At 40.5% G+C, this 14,429-nt stretch overlaps 1 protein-coding gene across 2 annotated transcripts in view; it reads right to left on the bottom strand.

The window, feature by feature from the left end:
- The window catches only part of RPN2 (ribophorin II), a 54,473-nt gene that overhangs the window by 23,700 nt on the left and 16,344 nt on the right, over positions 1-14,429 (bottom strand). For both annotated transcript variants that reach the window (XM_026503465.4, XM_026503463.4), the window contains exons 5-9: positions 11,883-11,958; positions 10,541-10,675; positions 7,750-7,926; positions 6,368-6,486; positions 4,762-4,867 (exon numbers count right to left, since the gene is read on the bottom strand). In XM_026503465.4, coding sequence (XP_026359250.1) covers positions 4,762-4,867; positions 6,368-6,486; positions 7,750-7,926; positions 10,541-10,675; positions 11,883-11,958 — 613 coding nt within the window. The remainder of the gene's footprint in view (positions 1-4,761; positions 4,868-6,367; positions 6,487-7,749; positions 7,927-10,540; positions 10,676-11,882; positions 11,959-14,429) is intronic.

Below are 14,429 nucleotides of genomic sequence, written 5' to 3' on the forward strand. Positions count from 1 at the left end.
ACGTGCTAAGACCTTAGTTCATAGCCTCATTGTTTGTAATAGTGGAAATCTGAATGTCCAACAGAAAAACAAATTAATAAAAAATCTGATTCATTCATAAAAAGAAGACAATTTCATGACAATTATCCATAGGATGCATACAGTTCTGGTTCTACAGGCATAAATGGGGCTGTCATAAAATTAATACCGAATGAGAACAAGCAAATTGAAAAGGATGCATATAACATAATGTACAAATTTTGAGAAGACGCAAATCAATGCATTCTATTGTTTAAAAATATGTACATGTGCTGCAGAAATATAGAAATATCTTACCAAAAAAGGTGTGTGTGGGGGTAGAACAAATATATCAAAATGTTAGAGTGAGAAGGAGATGAATGACTGATAGGTACACAAGGATTCTTTAAATTATTTTCTGTTCTTTTCTGTATATTTGAAATAGTCCATACAAAAAAAATAAAATAAAAATAAAGTTCTATGGGAGCACAGATGAAGGAGCAGCACCTGAACTAGACCTTCCAGGATGAGCAGTTGAGCGTATGAGCAAGGGAGGGGAAGAGCCTTTCTTATGGTGGGAAGCAAGGGTTGAGATTCAAAGACATGTGCACATAAAGCGTATCTGAGGGCCAGTATACGGTCAAGAGCAGCTAGCACTCCGGGGACAGGGACGAACCCCCACGGAAGCATGTGACCTCCTAAGCCATTCTCAAGAGTGTAGACCTCACTCACAGGTAATAGGGAACCAAAGAAATGTTTAACCTGGGGAACAATGTGATTTTATCATTCTAGCAGCACTTAGGGAAAATTAAATGGAAAGGGCAGAAACTGAAGACAATGGAACTACAGTTGACCCTTGAACAATGGGGTGTGGGGAGTGCCAACTCTCACCCAGTGCAGCTGATAATCCATGTATAACTTTGGACTCCCCCAAACCTTAACTACTAATAGCCTACTGTTGACCAGAAGCCTTACTGATAACATAGCTGATAAACACTTATCCTGTATGTTACACATATCGTATACTATATTCTTACAATAAAGCTAGACCTAAGAAAATGTCATTAAGAAAACCCTAAGAGGGGTGCCTGGGTGGCTTAGTCGGTTAAGCGTCTGCCTTCGGCTCAGGTCATGATCCCAGGGTCCTGGGATCGAGCCCTACATCGGGTTCCCTGCTCAGCAGGGAACCTGCTTCTCCCTCTCTCTCTGCCTGTGTGTGCTCACTCTCTCCCTCTGTGTCAAGTAAATAAAATCTTACAAGCAAAAAAGAAAACCATAAGAAAGAGAAAATACATTTACAGTACTGTACTGTATTTGTCAAAAATAACCACATGTAAGTGGACCTGTGCAGTTCAAACCCTCGTTGTACAAGGGTCAGCTATAGTTACCAGTCCTGATAGAGAATACAGGGCTCTACCCAAGTAGGAATAGAGGGACTGAAGAACAAAAGGCTCATGCAAAAGCCACTGAAAGGTGGAATCAACAGGACTTGGTGACTGACTGGAAGTCAGAGGTGGAAAGAAAGAAGAGGTTAAGAACGACTGTGTCCTGGGGCGCCTGGGTGGCTCACTGCCTTCAGCTCAGGTCATGATCTCAGGGTCCTAGGATTGAGCCCTATGTCAGGCTCCTTGCTCAGCAGGGAGCCTGCTTTTCTGTCTCCCTCTGCCCCACCACCCCCTGCTCATGCTCTAATAAATAAATAAAATCTTTTAAAAAAAAAAAAGAAAAGAACAACTGTGTCCTATGGGTATGGCACTTAAACTGGGTATGCTGTTAATAAGACTGTAAAGGAAGAAGGAAGAAAAGGTTTCAGGCATAAAAATTTTTTAAAAAGAAAGAATGAAAGAAAGAAAAGTCTGCCTTTGCAAATAAGGACCCTTAATGAGGGAAGCTAAAATTTAAAGAATCTAGATTTTAAAGGTTCAAGGTGCACACTACAATAGTTTCTATCCAAATTTTGTATTAGTGAATGGACTAGGATCGGATGTCTCATGCCCAAAAAGGTCAGACATGAGGTAGAGAAAAGGCAGAGATGAGAGTTCCAGAAAATATCTTCCTTTCCGACAAACTTTAAATACAAGTTTAATCTACCTACATTAAGTAATGCCCCACTTTTGAAAAGGTCAAACTTTCCAGCTGCCTTGTCCTGTCATTAAAAAAAAAGTGACTGTCATAGGAGCCAACTTGAGGAGCTTTCTAAAGGTCAAATCTGTGATAATGTGAGCAACAAAATAAATGATGATAGTAAAGGATCATAACCTACAGAGTAAAATAAATTTCCATGAGCCCAAAGTGTTATAAATAATTGAATAAATAAATAAATGAAGACAGGGTTGGGAGAGGGATAAGCTTTTTCTTACAGCAGAATTCTAATTAATAAATGTAGGAAGAATGAAAGACGAGAAAATCACCTTTTGGCAGTGAACCTATTAATAACAGTTGCAGGCAAGATCATCAGGCTATTTGCAGACTCAATTACAAAGCAGAAAACAGCAACCTTATAGTGGAGAAACCTAGCAGACACCTCCTGATCAAGTGATCAAGGTTAGTGTCACCAGCAAGGAGACATATCAACATCATTTGCCTCCTAAGAAGATGCACTGAGAGGGACAGAGCACCACTTTTGGAGTATTCTTGCAAAAAAATGCATGGCCTGAATTTAATTTTGAGGAAACTCAAAACCCAAAGTGAGGGACATTCTACAAGCTAAACAGAGAGTACTTCAAAAGCGTCGAGGTCATGAAAGAAACTATACTACAAATGAGAGGAGGAGAAAGGGACATGTGACCCTAGGTTGAATCCCAGATCAGAATAGGGACATTAGTAGGATAACTAGTAAAATTTGAATTAAAGTCTATAGATTAGTTAATAGTATTGCATCAGTGTGAAATTCCTGGGTCTGATAATTATATAACAATTATATAAGACATTAACATTTGGGGAACTAGTTAAAGCCCATTCTTTATACTACAATGCTTGGTTAAGTCCATTTCCACAAAGCAACAGATAAATGAGGTATAGTTTTCCATCCTTAAAACCTAAAAACACAGGGCGCCTCATGGCTCAGTTGGTTAAGCTTCTGGCTTCGGTTCAGGTCATGGTCTCAGGGTCCTGGGATTGAGCCCCGCGTTGGGCTCTCTGCTCACGGGGAGTCTGCTTCTCCCTTTCCCTCTGTATGCTTGCTCTTTCTCTCTTGCTCTCAAAAATAAATAAATGAAAAATCTTAAAAAAAAAAAAAAAAGGTTTAAAAACATACATTAAAAAATACCTAAAAACTCCATTACTTTACATGGAAATTCTTCATACCATTTTTTGCAACTTAAGATCAAAATTATTTCAAAATGAAAAAAATGAAAAAATTTTATTAAAAAAAGAAAAATGAGGGGTGCCTGGCTGACTCAGTCAGTGGAGCGTGTGACTCAATCTCGGGGTCATGAGTTTGAGCCTCATGTTGGGCATAGGATTTACTTAAAAAAATAAAGATTAAAATAAATTTTAAAAAAAGAGAAAAAAAATGAGTGGAAAATGACACCTGAATAGTGAAGAAAAGAGTTCTCCCAAACCGCACATACTTAACTATTCGGCAAAGGCACAGGACACTCCAAGTCCCCTTCATCCAACAAAACGCACAATGATTAAGTAGGTACAGCGGAGACACGATGGCAAAAGCACTGAGAAATGACAGCTGAAGGGAGTGACAGCATAAAAAGGCCACCTGCTGGAGCCGCACACAGCCCTGCAGCGTCTATGCAGGCCGTATATTTGCCAGAGCACGCTAACTAAACTGACACTGGGCAGGGAATCCGCCCAAGCACAGGCTGGGTGACCTTGGACAAGCTACTCTACCCCTTCGAGCCTCTTCTGCGCAATGAAGATGGCTCCATCTGTGTCTGAGGGTTGTCGTAAGACAAAAATAACGTAAACAAAAGCTCACAGAACTAGGCTTCTCATGTCAAAGGCCTTCAGTAAAGGGTTCATACTGATGATCCTAATTCAGAATAAGAAATGGTTAAACCATATCCCATAGTTTAAGAAAGTAGGAAAACATGTAATTCATCTTAAATAAACTTCTATGAAAAAGGTTAAAATGAAAGCCTGAAGGGGTATACTCCAATTAGCTGGGAAAACTACTAACGTGAAATACCTCACTGCCCAAGCATCAGATAAATGAGGCATAGGTTGCCATCCTTAAAACCACTTTGGGTCTTCAACACAATTCATGATGAAACTTACTCATTTTGGGGCAACCCTCTAGGGTCCCCTCCCTCCTCGGGAGTTTTGTACTATCACTTTGCTATCACTCAATAAACTTTCCTTTTTTGCCCACCAAAAAAAAAAAAAAAGAAAGAAAAAGAAACTTACAGATTTTCTTTTGTACTTCACCCAGAGAGCCTCACTACAGTATGTCACTGGATGCTTTTCCTCACCTAATTAGCATCAGGCACTTATCTATCAAGCAAGACCTACCACACAAAACATCATAATAAGCTTACATCTCGGTGAAATTATAGGTGATTTTTATCTTTTCTATTTCCTAAATGTTATGTGAAATACTAATACTAAATCATAATACAAAATGAATAATTTACAAATAGAACTCACTATGATCAAGTTCTTGGCGAAGCGTAGTTTAAACCTACCCTTCTCTTAACATATTCACATTTACTTGGTTGTAAAATCAAGTCAATATACCGGACAATTAATGCTGTGTGACTACTTGGTCATTTCCTTGGATTCAATGGGGATGAGAAGAAAAGCACTTACCTCGACACTATTTGCAATATAACGGTTGTCACCTTCAACTTTGACAAAGAAGTCATAATAACCACTGGAAAATTTGACATTCATGAAGTTTAGCTCAAAAACATCCCTGTTAAGAATGACAGCAGGGTTAGCAAGAGCTCACATAGCACAGTCATGAAAGTAACAAATGGACCATGCGTGGCCCTCCTTGAGACAAGCCAAGGCTATACCACGTCTTCACCTTTCAACTTCCCACCCAGCTGGGCGCCCTCCCGCTCAATCAGATTATGGTGTGGGCAAAACTTCAGAGAGCTCTAAAATGACCTCCCCTCTCAAGTCTCTAAAATCTTCTTTCCTTTGTTCCCTTCTCTCAGCTCCTAAAATCCCACCTCCCTCGGGTAGACTTCTACAATTAAATGCAAAACAGCCTACGGTATGATTCCTATTGTGTTTAAAAAAAAGAGAGAGTAGAAATGCTCAAAAAGGTTGGTGTAGAGCAGTATAATTGCAGGCAATTTTTTGTATTATTTCTACTTCCCTGTGCTTTGTGAATTTCCTAAAAATGACATATCTTACTTTTATGAAAATATGAATCACTTTTATATTAAAGGGGGGAAAAGGTAGAGAATTAACTCTAACTACATAGCAAAATCCCAAATGTCTTTTACCACCCCACTCATCATTCCTAAAAACACATATTCTCTCTAAAACTCAGAGTTCCCGGTCTCATTAGCTTACCAATTTAACACTTAACAAAGTCTCATATAAAAATTGATCCTTCTTTTAAAATTTCCATAACAATATGCAACCATTAAAAATAAGACAGGCATCTGGGTGGCTCAAATGGTTAGGCATCTGCCTTTGGCTCAGGTCATGATCCTGGGATCCTGGGATCAAGCCCTGCATTGGGCTCCCTCTCCCCTGCCACCCCATCCCCACCCGTTCTTCTCTCGCGCGCGCGCGCGCGCAAATAAATAAATAAAACCTTTTAAAAAAAAATAAGACTGAAGAAGAATATTTAATCCTATGGGGGAAATATTCATGACACATTGTTTTAGACAAAGCATAATCCTAATTCAATTAAAAATATATTTATTTGCATAGAAAAAGGGCTGACAAAAAAAGACAAAATGTGAACAGAAGTTATCCCTAGGTGGTAGAATTATATGGGTGATTTGTATTTTATTTTTTGTGTTTTTCTATATTTCTCCTACAATAAACATGTATTACTCATACACCAGAAAAAGACAGTACCGAATTTAAAATTGGCTACTTACATCATAATGACAAGACAGAGACAACTAGAAATAGATAGGGAAGGAAACAGTAAAACTAAAACAAAATTTTTTTAGCTTTATTTTTTTTTTTAGTTTATTTATTTATTTTTAGTAATCTCTACACCCAATGTGTGGGGGCTTGAACTCACAACCTCGAAATTAAGATTCCTATGTTCTACCAACTATGCCAGCCAGGTGCCCCTCTTTTAGCTTTAAAACTACTTTTCTTATAGAAGCATAGAATTTTTTATATTAGTATGTCAAATGGTAAATTTGGTTTGGGGGTATTTCATAATACCCATATTAATTCGGGTTATATTGGCTGCCAGCAATATAAGCTCAGGACTTACCCGACAGGGGTAAAAGATGTCTTCTGAAGGACAGTGGCTCTGGAAGCAACAGATTTAGCATGTTCTAGTTTAACAGTGGCCTGACTCAGAGGCTGAGACAGAACATTGGTGACCTGCAACTAGAAATAAATTTTAAAATTATCTATAGCAACAAAGGCCAAAGGAGTACAAAAATTTTGTTTCTGGAGTGCTTTCTCCACAGGGAGCCAGCTCTTCAGGGAAGAAATACCGGATTTCAGGACATCATCACTGACTTTGGTTTATGATCTATCAGAAATCAGACACAGAAAATACAAGGAGATTGGTAATGGGATAGATATTAGAATGTTAGAGGTAGGGAGGATTTTAAAGATGATGTTGTCCAACGCTCATTCTTCAGACGAGGATAGGCACTTTACACACATCCTCCTTTATCAATCATCTGAGATAGACAGCATAATCTCTACAGACGAAGAAACTGAGGCCAAGTGGCCAGTTAAGTAGGTGGTCTAGGACTCAAACCCCAGCCTATCTAGCTACAAAGCCAATACTTCTACTTTGCTCTCTTAGCTGCCCCCTCCTGACTCACGGTGAACTATGATTTCTCACCCCAGCCTTTGCCGAAGGGCTGTGAGTGTAAGCAGGGAGAGGAGAGGCAATTTTGAAGGACAGGGCACGTCTTCAGGAGAATATTTAAGGACGCCACCAAAGTAGAACTGATGGAACTCTGCTGTGTGGAACCCCAATGTTTACACCTAAATGAAATGCTAATTTCTTATGAAGATGTTATCCCTGATTTCCAAACAACAACAACAAATGCCTCATTTGAGATGAAAACTCTAAGCGTATTCAATATCTATGCATTTCCTCTGTTCAGAGAGTCGCCATAAAAAAGCAGTCTCTGCTTCCTGCTGAGTGGGAGGGATGGACACGCTATGAAGAGGCAGAAAGACAAACTGCCAACAGCAGGAGGAAGAGACCTGGTGTTAACAACCATAAGCACTAGAATTACCGGGGAATTTAAAAAGCGGTCTTTAAATCACGTATTTAGAAAGTTCTGGTACTAGAAAAATGCTTTTTAGAAGCAAGACTCCTCTATACATTAAGTGTTACGACCCTGGAAATACAGTTTTCTTGCATTTAATTTCTCGAAAGACTGACGATAAAAAATCTTCTGGGAAAAAAAAAAAAAACCTTTTCTGGATTGATTTGAAGGGTTCTGTGATTAGTTCTCCCAGGGGTCATACCCCCAATTCCAGGCTAAGGGAAATGAGCCTTGCTCTACATTTAACGGGTATGTCCTCGGGGGTTTACAATCAGATTTCCACTAGTCCTCAGATTTCTGAGAGCCTTCCAATGAAAACAGCGATCAGGGCTGCAGAGTTTGGACACGGAAGTCGTACCCGAAGGATAGCCTGTTCATGAGTGTCGGAAGGAGAGCCCTCGGGCACAACCACAACTGGCACGTGATAGCGATTCTGAGAGAGTGCAGCGGCAGCAGAGGCCACGCTGAAGGCTTCTGAGAGGGATTCGAAGTTCTTCTTGCTGAAGATGGCATTCATGAGTTGGATGACCTGATCCTGAAAGAAAAGGAAAACGCAACTTCAGATCCTCTTCTGGCAGGAAGGTGGGAGAGCCACCCCTTGGCTCCCCACTGGTTCAAGTCATTCCTTATCTGTTTCTAGGTGTTTGCGTGGAGGATCTTTTCACCATTAATCCAAACTGGTAGAGGGGGTAAAAAGCAAATATTCTGCATTTAAGATTAAAACCTAGATTTGGTTGTTTTCTCCATCCTCTGGTTCAGACTGAAATTCACGCATTTATCTGTCAACTCTTTATTGAATGCTTCCTGTACAAATACAAGGTACCTTTGGAGAACTACTGAGATATGAAGGTATATTAAAAAATACACATAACAATAACCTCATGTTCCAGATTACTGTATGTGCCACGCACTGTGACAGGTGCTTTACACGCACGAACTCAAATTTTGATGAAAATCCTGAAAAGATTGATATTATCGATGTTTTCCAAATGAGGAAACTCATTTGGTTAAAAAGGTTAAAAAGTTAAGTAATCCCTTGGGGCGCCTGGGTAGCACAGCGGTTAAGTGTCTGCCTTCAGCTCAGGGCGTGATCCCGGCATTGTGAGATCGAGCCCCACCTCAGGCTCCTCTGCTATGAGCCTGCTTCTTCCTCTCCCACTCCCCCTGCTTGTGTTCCCTCTCTTGCTGGCTGTCTCTATCTCTGTCGAATAAATACAGAAAATCTTAAAAAAAAAAAAAAAAAAAGTTAAGTAATCCCTACAAGTTATAATGGGAAAAGAAAAGAAAAAAAGCAAGACCAAACTTCACATGTAAGTCTATTTGTCTCCTTCCAGAATAAAGTATGTTCTTTCCTAATTCTTCTCACCCTCCCACCGAAGCTAATTTCCCTCCCAACCCCCTTCTGAGCAGTACACTGGAGTTAAGTTTGAATTCACAAGACCAAACCTTATAGCCAAAATGTACATAAGAAAGAAACTAAAATAACTTTCCATTAAGAACTAATGGGCTGTTTAGAGAAGAAAACTAAAAGCAGTTTTTTAAAAAAGTGGAACCTAAAAGGCATTATTAAAATTCTGAAGGTTGTTTGCTTAAGAGGAAACATTTTCCACTTCAATCAGTTTTGTTTTTTAAAACCTCCAATCTAACAAAAGAGCTCCCTTGTTCCCGACAGTGTTATTCAGTCGACATGAAATAATTTTCTTTAATTGTACCAATTACATTTTTCCATCACTAGGCTGTTGACATGTTAAAATGGGTGACTGTTCACCAGAATGGTTATGTCAAAAGCAGTGACAGCAAAATTACTCCAGCCAAATACCTGGTTAGTAGAAGCTTGGGAATAAAGCAAGAAAAAGTTTTTAAGTTGTGTGTGTAGAATACCGCCAGTTCAACTACTGTGCTGTGTACAGGACAGTTCCTAAATGATTTGTACTGTAAGACCCACATTCCTCACTTCACCCATCATAGAAATTAAGAGTGTATGGTATCTCCGGATCTTCTACACTTAGGATGAACCAAAGACAACGGAAGAATGTTAACACATGAATAAATTATTAGGTCATGTCCTCCAGAGAAAATAAAAAATTAATTCAAATTACCCAAGACAGATAATTATTTACTCTTTACTTGAAGAAACTCAGCACAGAACTCAAAATCAAAGTTCTAACTTGGAACCCCAATCTCTCCCCTTAAAATTAAAACAACAGCAGCTTGTATTTTAAATCCTTTAGCTCAAGGGTTCGTAACCTTCTCACAAAGGGGTACAAAGAGGGTCCGACTCAAAAAGACCTCCCACACACATTCCAACCAAAGGTTCTTTCAGGTTAACAAGCTCCTCTGGAGGGCGGGGGGGGGGGGGGGGGGGACACACAAAGAAAAGAAAAGGAAAAAAGAATTAACTCTTGGTAGATGTCTGGTAGACACACATGCCTCTCAGAGAACTATGTCAATCAGCAAAGATTAATTAAGATTTAGCCTTTGGCAAGGATGAGGTGGAAGGGAGGAAAACAGGCAGTTTTCAGGTACAGGGCACTTCTCAAGAGAAGGAGGGTTTGCACGGGCCACTGACACGGGAATCACTCAAGAGATAAGCAGTAAGGAGTACCAGGAAGAAAAGAGAGGTGAAACACGTGTAATACACGTGGCCTTCTTGTCACCACCTCATGACGTACCCTCCCCCATTTAAAGCAAATGTAACAAGGCTAGAGGTCTACTTCACAACACGCAGGAAGGAGAGCCTGCAGCATGGGGAGACCCGGTTTAGGGGCATCACTACCACCTATTATCTGTGCGTCCCCACACGTGTCATGCTGCCACTCCACAGAGGGACCAAGTCGGACTGAGCATATTACTCAGACTTCCTATGGCGATCAAATGAGCCACATACAAAAATGCTTTATAAACTGTAAAGTGTTGGAAGATAAAAATAATAAAACAACAAAATAATGCAAGTGTGACACTTTGCTTACATGCCTATTCCACAGACAACCAGTTTCTTGAGGACAGACATTGTATCTGTTTCATTTTCAGTGCTTAACCCAAGACACTGCATAACTACACTCCAAGCCTAACTCAACACCCCCTTTGAAAAAAGCTGTTCTTAGCCCATAAAGTCAACAACCCCTTTGGGTTTGAGAATGGTTAGGTACCTCCTTAATGGATGGCTCAGTCCCCACGTGGTCCATGAGCTTGTAGGTGGCAGCCACAAATAAAGCTGTTGTTTCCAGTCCTTCTTCAAACTGGAGATACACACCTCCCAGTTCATCGAGGCGAGCAACGAGATCCTGTCACAACAAAATGGAAGTACGTTGGAAGTCAAGTGATAGCAGAAGGAGATACGCAAACCACGGTCACCCCATGCAGACAGTTTGGAGAAATCTTACTCTAAATCTGGAGAACCCCTCAATCATTCAGTACTTTAGTCAAATAAGATGCTGAGGGAGAGAACAAATATATCCCACAGGTATCCAAAGAGAACAGTGTCTTCCGCGGCTCTGGGAGCGCTCCTTCCCTGACCGCCGGTACTCAAGCCCGAGCACCAGAGTCAGAACACTGAAGACACCAGGCTGCAGGGCACCCAGGAAGCATCGTGACATAAACGGATTCCACGGCCATCTGTCTGGACACAACCTACCCAGCAGACCCTTTCTCTTTCTTATTTAGTGCTCTAAAGGATGGAGAGGGACATACTCCTCTCCTGGGCAACATGGTAAGGCAGTGAACGTGCTTGTGGGGCACCCAGTGAGGACACTGCGTGGACTGCCCGTCGTCACTATGTAGTCCACGAGAGCAGTCTCTGAGCAGCAGGAGGTCCTGGCCAAAGGAGAGGATAAAGTCATAATAAAAACACAGGACCACTTGCTGAGCACTTACTATGTCCCAGGTACTTTAGAACCTCACTTGTTCCTACAACACCATACAAGGAATTGAGGCTCGGACATTAAATAATTTGTCTGAGATTACAAAGTAATAAGTAGCAGGAAAAAATACCTAAATTTCAGGTTTGTTAGGCTCTAAAATCTGTGGACTATGAACCTATACCTACAAAAGGCTGGAAAAGTTATTTGTTACCTAACTGATGGTGTAACTATCCTACCCTAATGAATAGCCCCCAGGACATATTGCTCTGATACAAAGAATGTAAGTGTCCATAGATATGAAAAAAAAAAAGTAACTGGCCAAAATAAACCATGCATGTCTATCTGCAAGACTCTTCTAAAGGGTTTCAAAGACTGGAGCTGGAGGGGCGCCTGGGTGGCTCAGTTGTTAAGCGTCTGCCTTTGGCTCAGGGCGTGATCCCAGCATTCTGGGATCGAGCCCCACATCGGGCTCCTCTGCTGGGAGCCTGCTTCTTCCTCTCCCACTCCCCCTGCTTGTGTTCTCTCTCTCGCTGGCTGTCTCTCTCTCTCTGTCAAATAAATAAATAAAATCTTAAAAAAAAAAAAAAAAAGACAGGAGCTGGGAAATTCATTTGTCAAAATAAATTCGCACCTCAATCTCCTCCACGATGCTCCTCAAGTCAGCCTGCTGGGATAGGTGGGATGCCGTCTGCAGAGCCTGGACTGTTCTGGAAGATAAAGAGTAGAACCCCAATGAACATCAAGTCTTGTCTCTTTTCAACTGCTCACTCCTTCCTGTATTGGGACGCTTTCAGGAATATCCCTCTCCTGTTCCTTAGAAGTATAAGACAATCTCAGCTGTTAAGGAGCTTAATTACAATCCAGTTGGGAAAGGCCACTACATTACAAAGATCCTAACAGCAGAAAAGGCAATCCAGGCAACATGACCTGAAGTAAGTACTGTGGGCACAGAAAAAAGACGGAACACAAGTTCACCTTCTTCTGGAAATCTGTTTTGTTCCTAGTGGCATCACATACAGAACGCTGAGTAAGACTCACTTAGGTTTAGAAGAGATATGTTCTTTGGGAGAACAGGATTCGATTCAGCTGAGGGTTGAGTGCCGTGTTGCACGAGGCACTGTGCTAGACAACTTAGCTGCCTGTGAACTTTCTACTTTTCTCACTCTAAGACCAAAGAAATATTATGGAATCTACATTTGCAGACTACTGGGTAGAATTTGGAGCAACTTCTCTGAAAGCAGATCCATGCGCTATGAACAGGAAACCTTCAGTAAACACATGCTGACTGTTCAATGCTCGTGCGATCCTCGCCCTGCTAGGAGACCAGAAAGTCACTCACTCTTCAGGCATTAAATAAGATAAAAAGAATTTGGTTCTGAAACCAGAATTTGTTCTCTTTTTCTTTACATACCATTTATTTCTGTTTATAAAAGCACATTTGTCAAAAATTCAAGCAATACATTACTAAAGAAGAAAGTTAAAATTCCTTTAACACCTACCCCTAAAAGACAATTGTTTTCCAACTTATTAACTTAATAATATATATCTTTACGTATGAATACATATAAATGTACTCCACTCTTATGAACCATGACATAGTATTGTACTGCTTGGATACACCACAATTTACTCACTGACTCTCCAGCTGATACACATCTATGTTGTACTAGGTCATACAGTGCTGTATCAGGCCTCATTCGTAGCTCTCTTCCCTATTTTTAAATTGAAGTGAAATTTACATAAGAAAATTAGCTACTTGAAAAGTGAACAATTCAGTGGTATTTAGTATGTATCTCACCACCTCTATGTAGTTCCAAAACGTTCCCATCAGTCCAAAAGAAAACCCTGAAGCCATTGAGCAGCTTCTTCCCAGCTTAATGTCTGCCCCCAATCTGCATCTGTGTCTATGGATTTACCTACTCCGGGTAGCTCATATAAATGGAATCATACACTATGTAACCTGTGTCTGGCTCTTTTCACCTTGCATCATGTGTTCAAGGCTCACTAATGTTGTGGTGTGTGTCAGTACTTCCTTCTATTTATGGCTTGTTCATGTAGTTGCATCCACTGAGGAATATATTTCTGTAAGACAAACTTTGAGAGTAGAATGGGGTAGGTATGCACACATAAGATTTTTTTATTAGATTCTATTCTCTTAGTGCAGGTAACTTGGAAAATAGAAATGGTGCTTTTCCTGGTGGAACGGAGAAAGCAGAGGGACCCCTGGTGGTTAAGCAATTGCTGCTCAAACCCACAATGGTCCCCCTAATTCCCAAGAGGTGACGGGGCGTTTGTGTAAAACCACCACTTGTCCATCAAGTCGCCATGTTGGGGAGTGGAGAGAGAATCTGTCTGCTTCCGTTAAGATCATAACCATTGAGATTCCCTCTGTGGAAAACTAATTTCGCTAAGATGACAAACTAGAAAACAGAGCAGTTACAGTTCATGGGCAGGGAAGCCCCAATCATTCAAAGACTCCTATGGGATGCTTGTTGTTAAAATGCACTAGAGAAAATGAAACCTGAACTTCCAAACAAGATAAAAATCCCACATCTGCCCGTGATAAAGGCTGAGCCCAGAAAAGGCTGCTAAGATAGCCAAGAAAGAACTTTTCAATTAAGATATCGTTTTTCTCTTTAGAACGAGTGAATGTCATGCTGGTAACAACTTCAGAAGTTTTTAAGAATGAAATTAATCCACTTAGCTTTTGAAAAGTTTTGTCACTGGCTTTAATTACTTACTCTCCGGTCGGCAATTTCTTTCCCTCTGGAGTACTTTATTCAAACACTAAGAAAGCCGATCTTGTCTTGCTAATATACAGCAGATGCTTTAAAGAAACTGGGTTATGAGAGACCACAATGGCATCTTTTCAGATGGTTCATTCAAACCCACAAATTTTTTCTCCATTCTAGACAAGTTTATGAACATTCATATCCTAGAATAAGCCCACTTAAATGTAGAAGGCCCATTTAGAAGTCCTAATTTATATCACCTTTCCTTAAAAAGGGCAAGGGCAATTTGGTAGTAATGCTATACAAGGCATCCTGCTAGTTTGGTCTTCACAATAACCCTATGAGACAAATATCATTGTCCCCGTTTTATACATGAAAACACTGAGGTGTAGGGGGATTAAATAGCCTGCTCATGGTCGCAGAGGTATTAAGGAGAAGGGTCTGGA

Source organism: Ursus arctos, unplaced genomic scaffold (genome assembly GCF_023065955.2).
Source record: "Ursus arctos isolate Adak ecotype North America unplaced genomic scaffold, UrsArc2.0 scaffold_16, whole genome shotgun sequence".
Lineage (NCBI taxonomy): Eukaryota > Metazoa > Chordata > Mammalia > Carnivora > Ursidae > Ursus > Ursus arctos.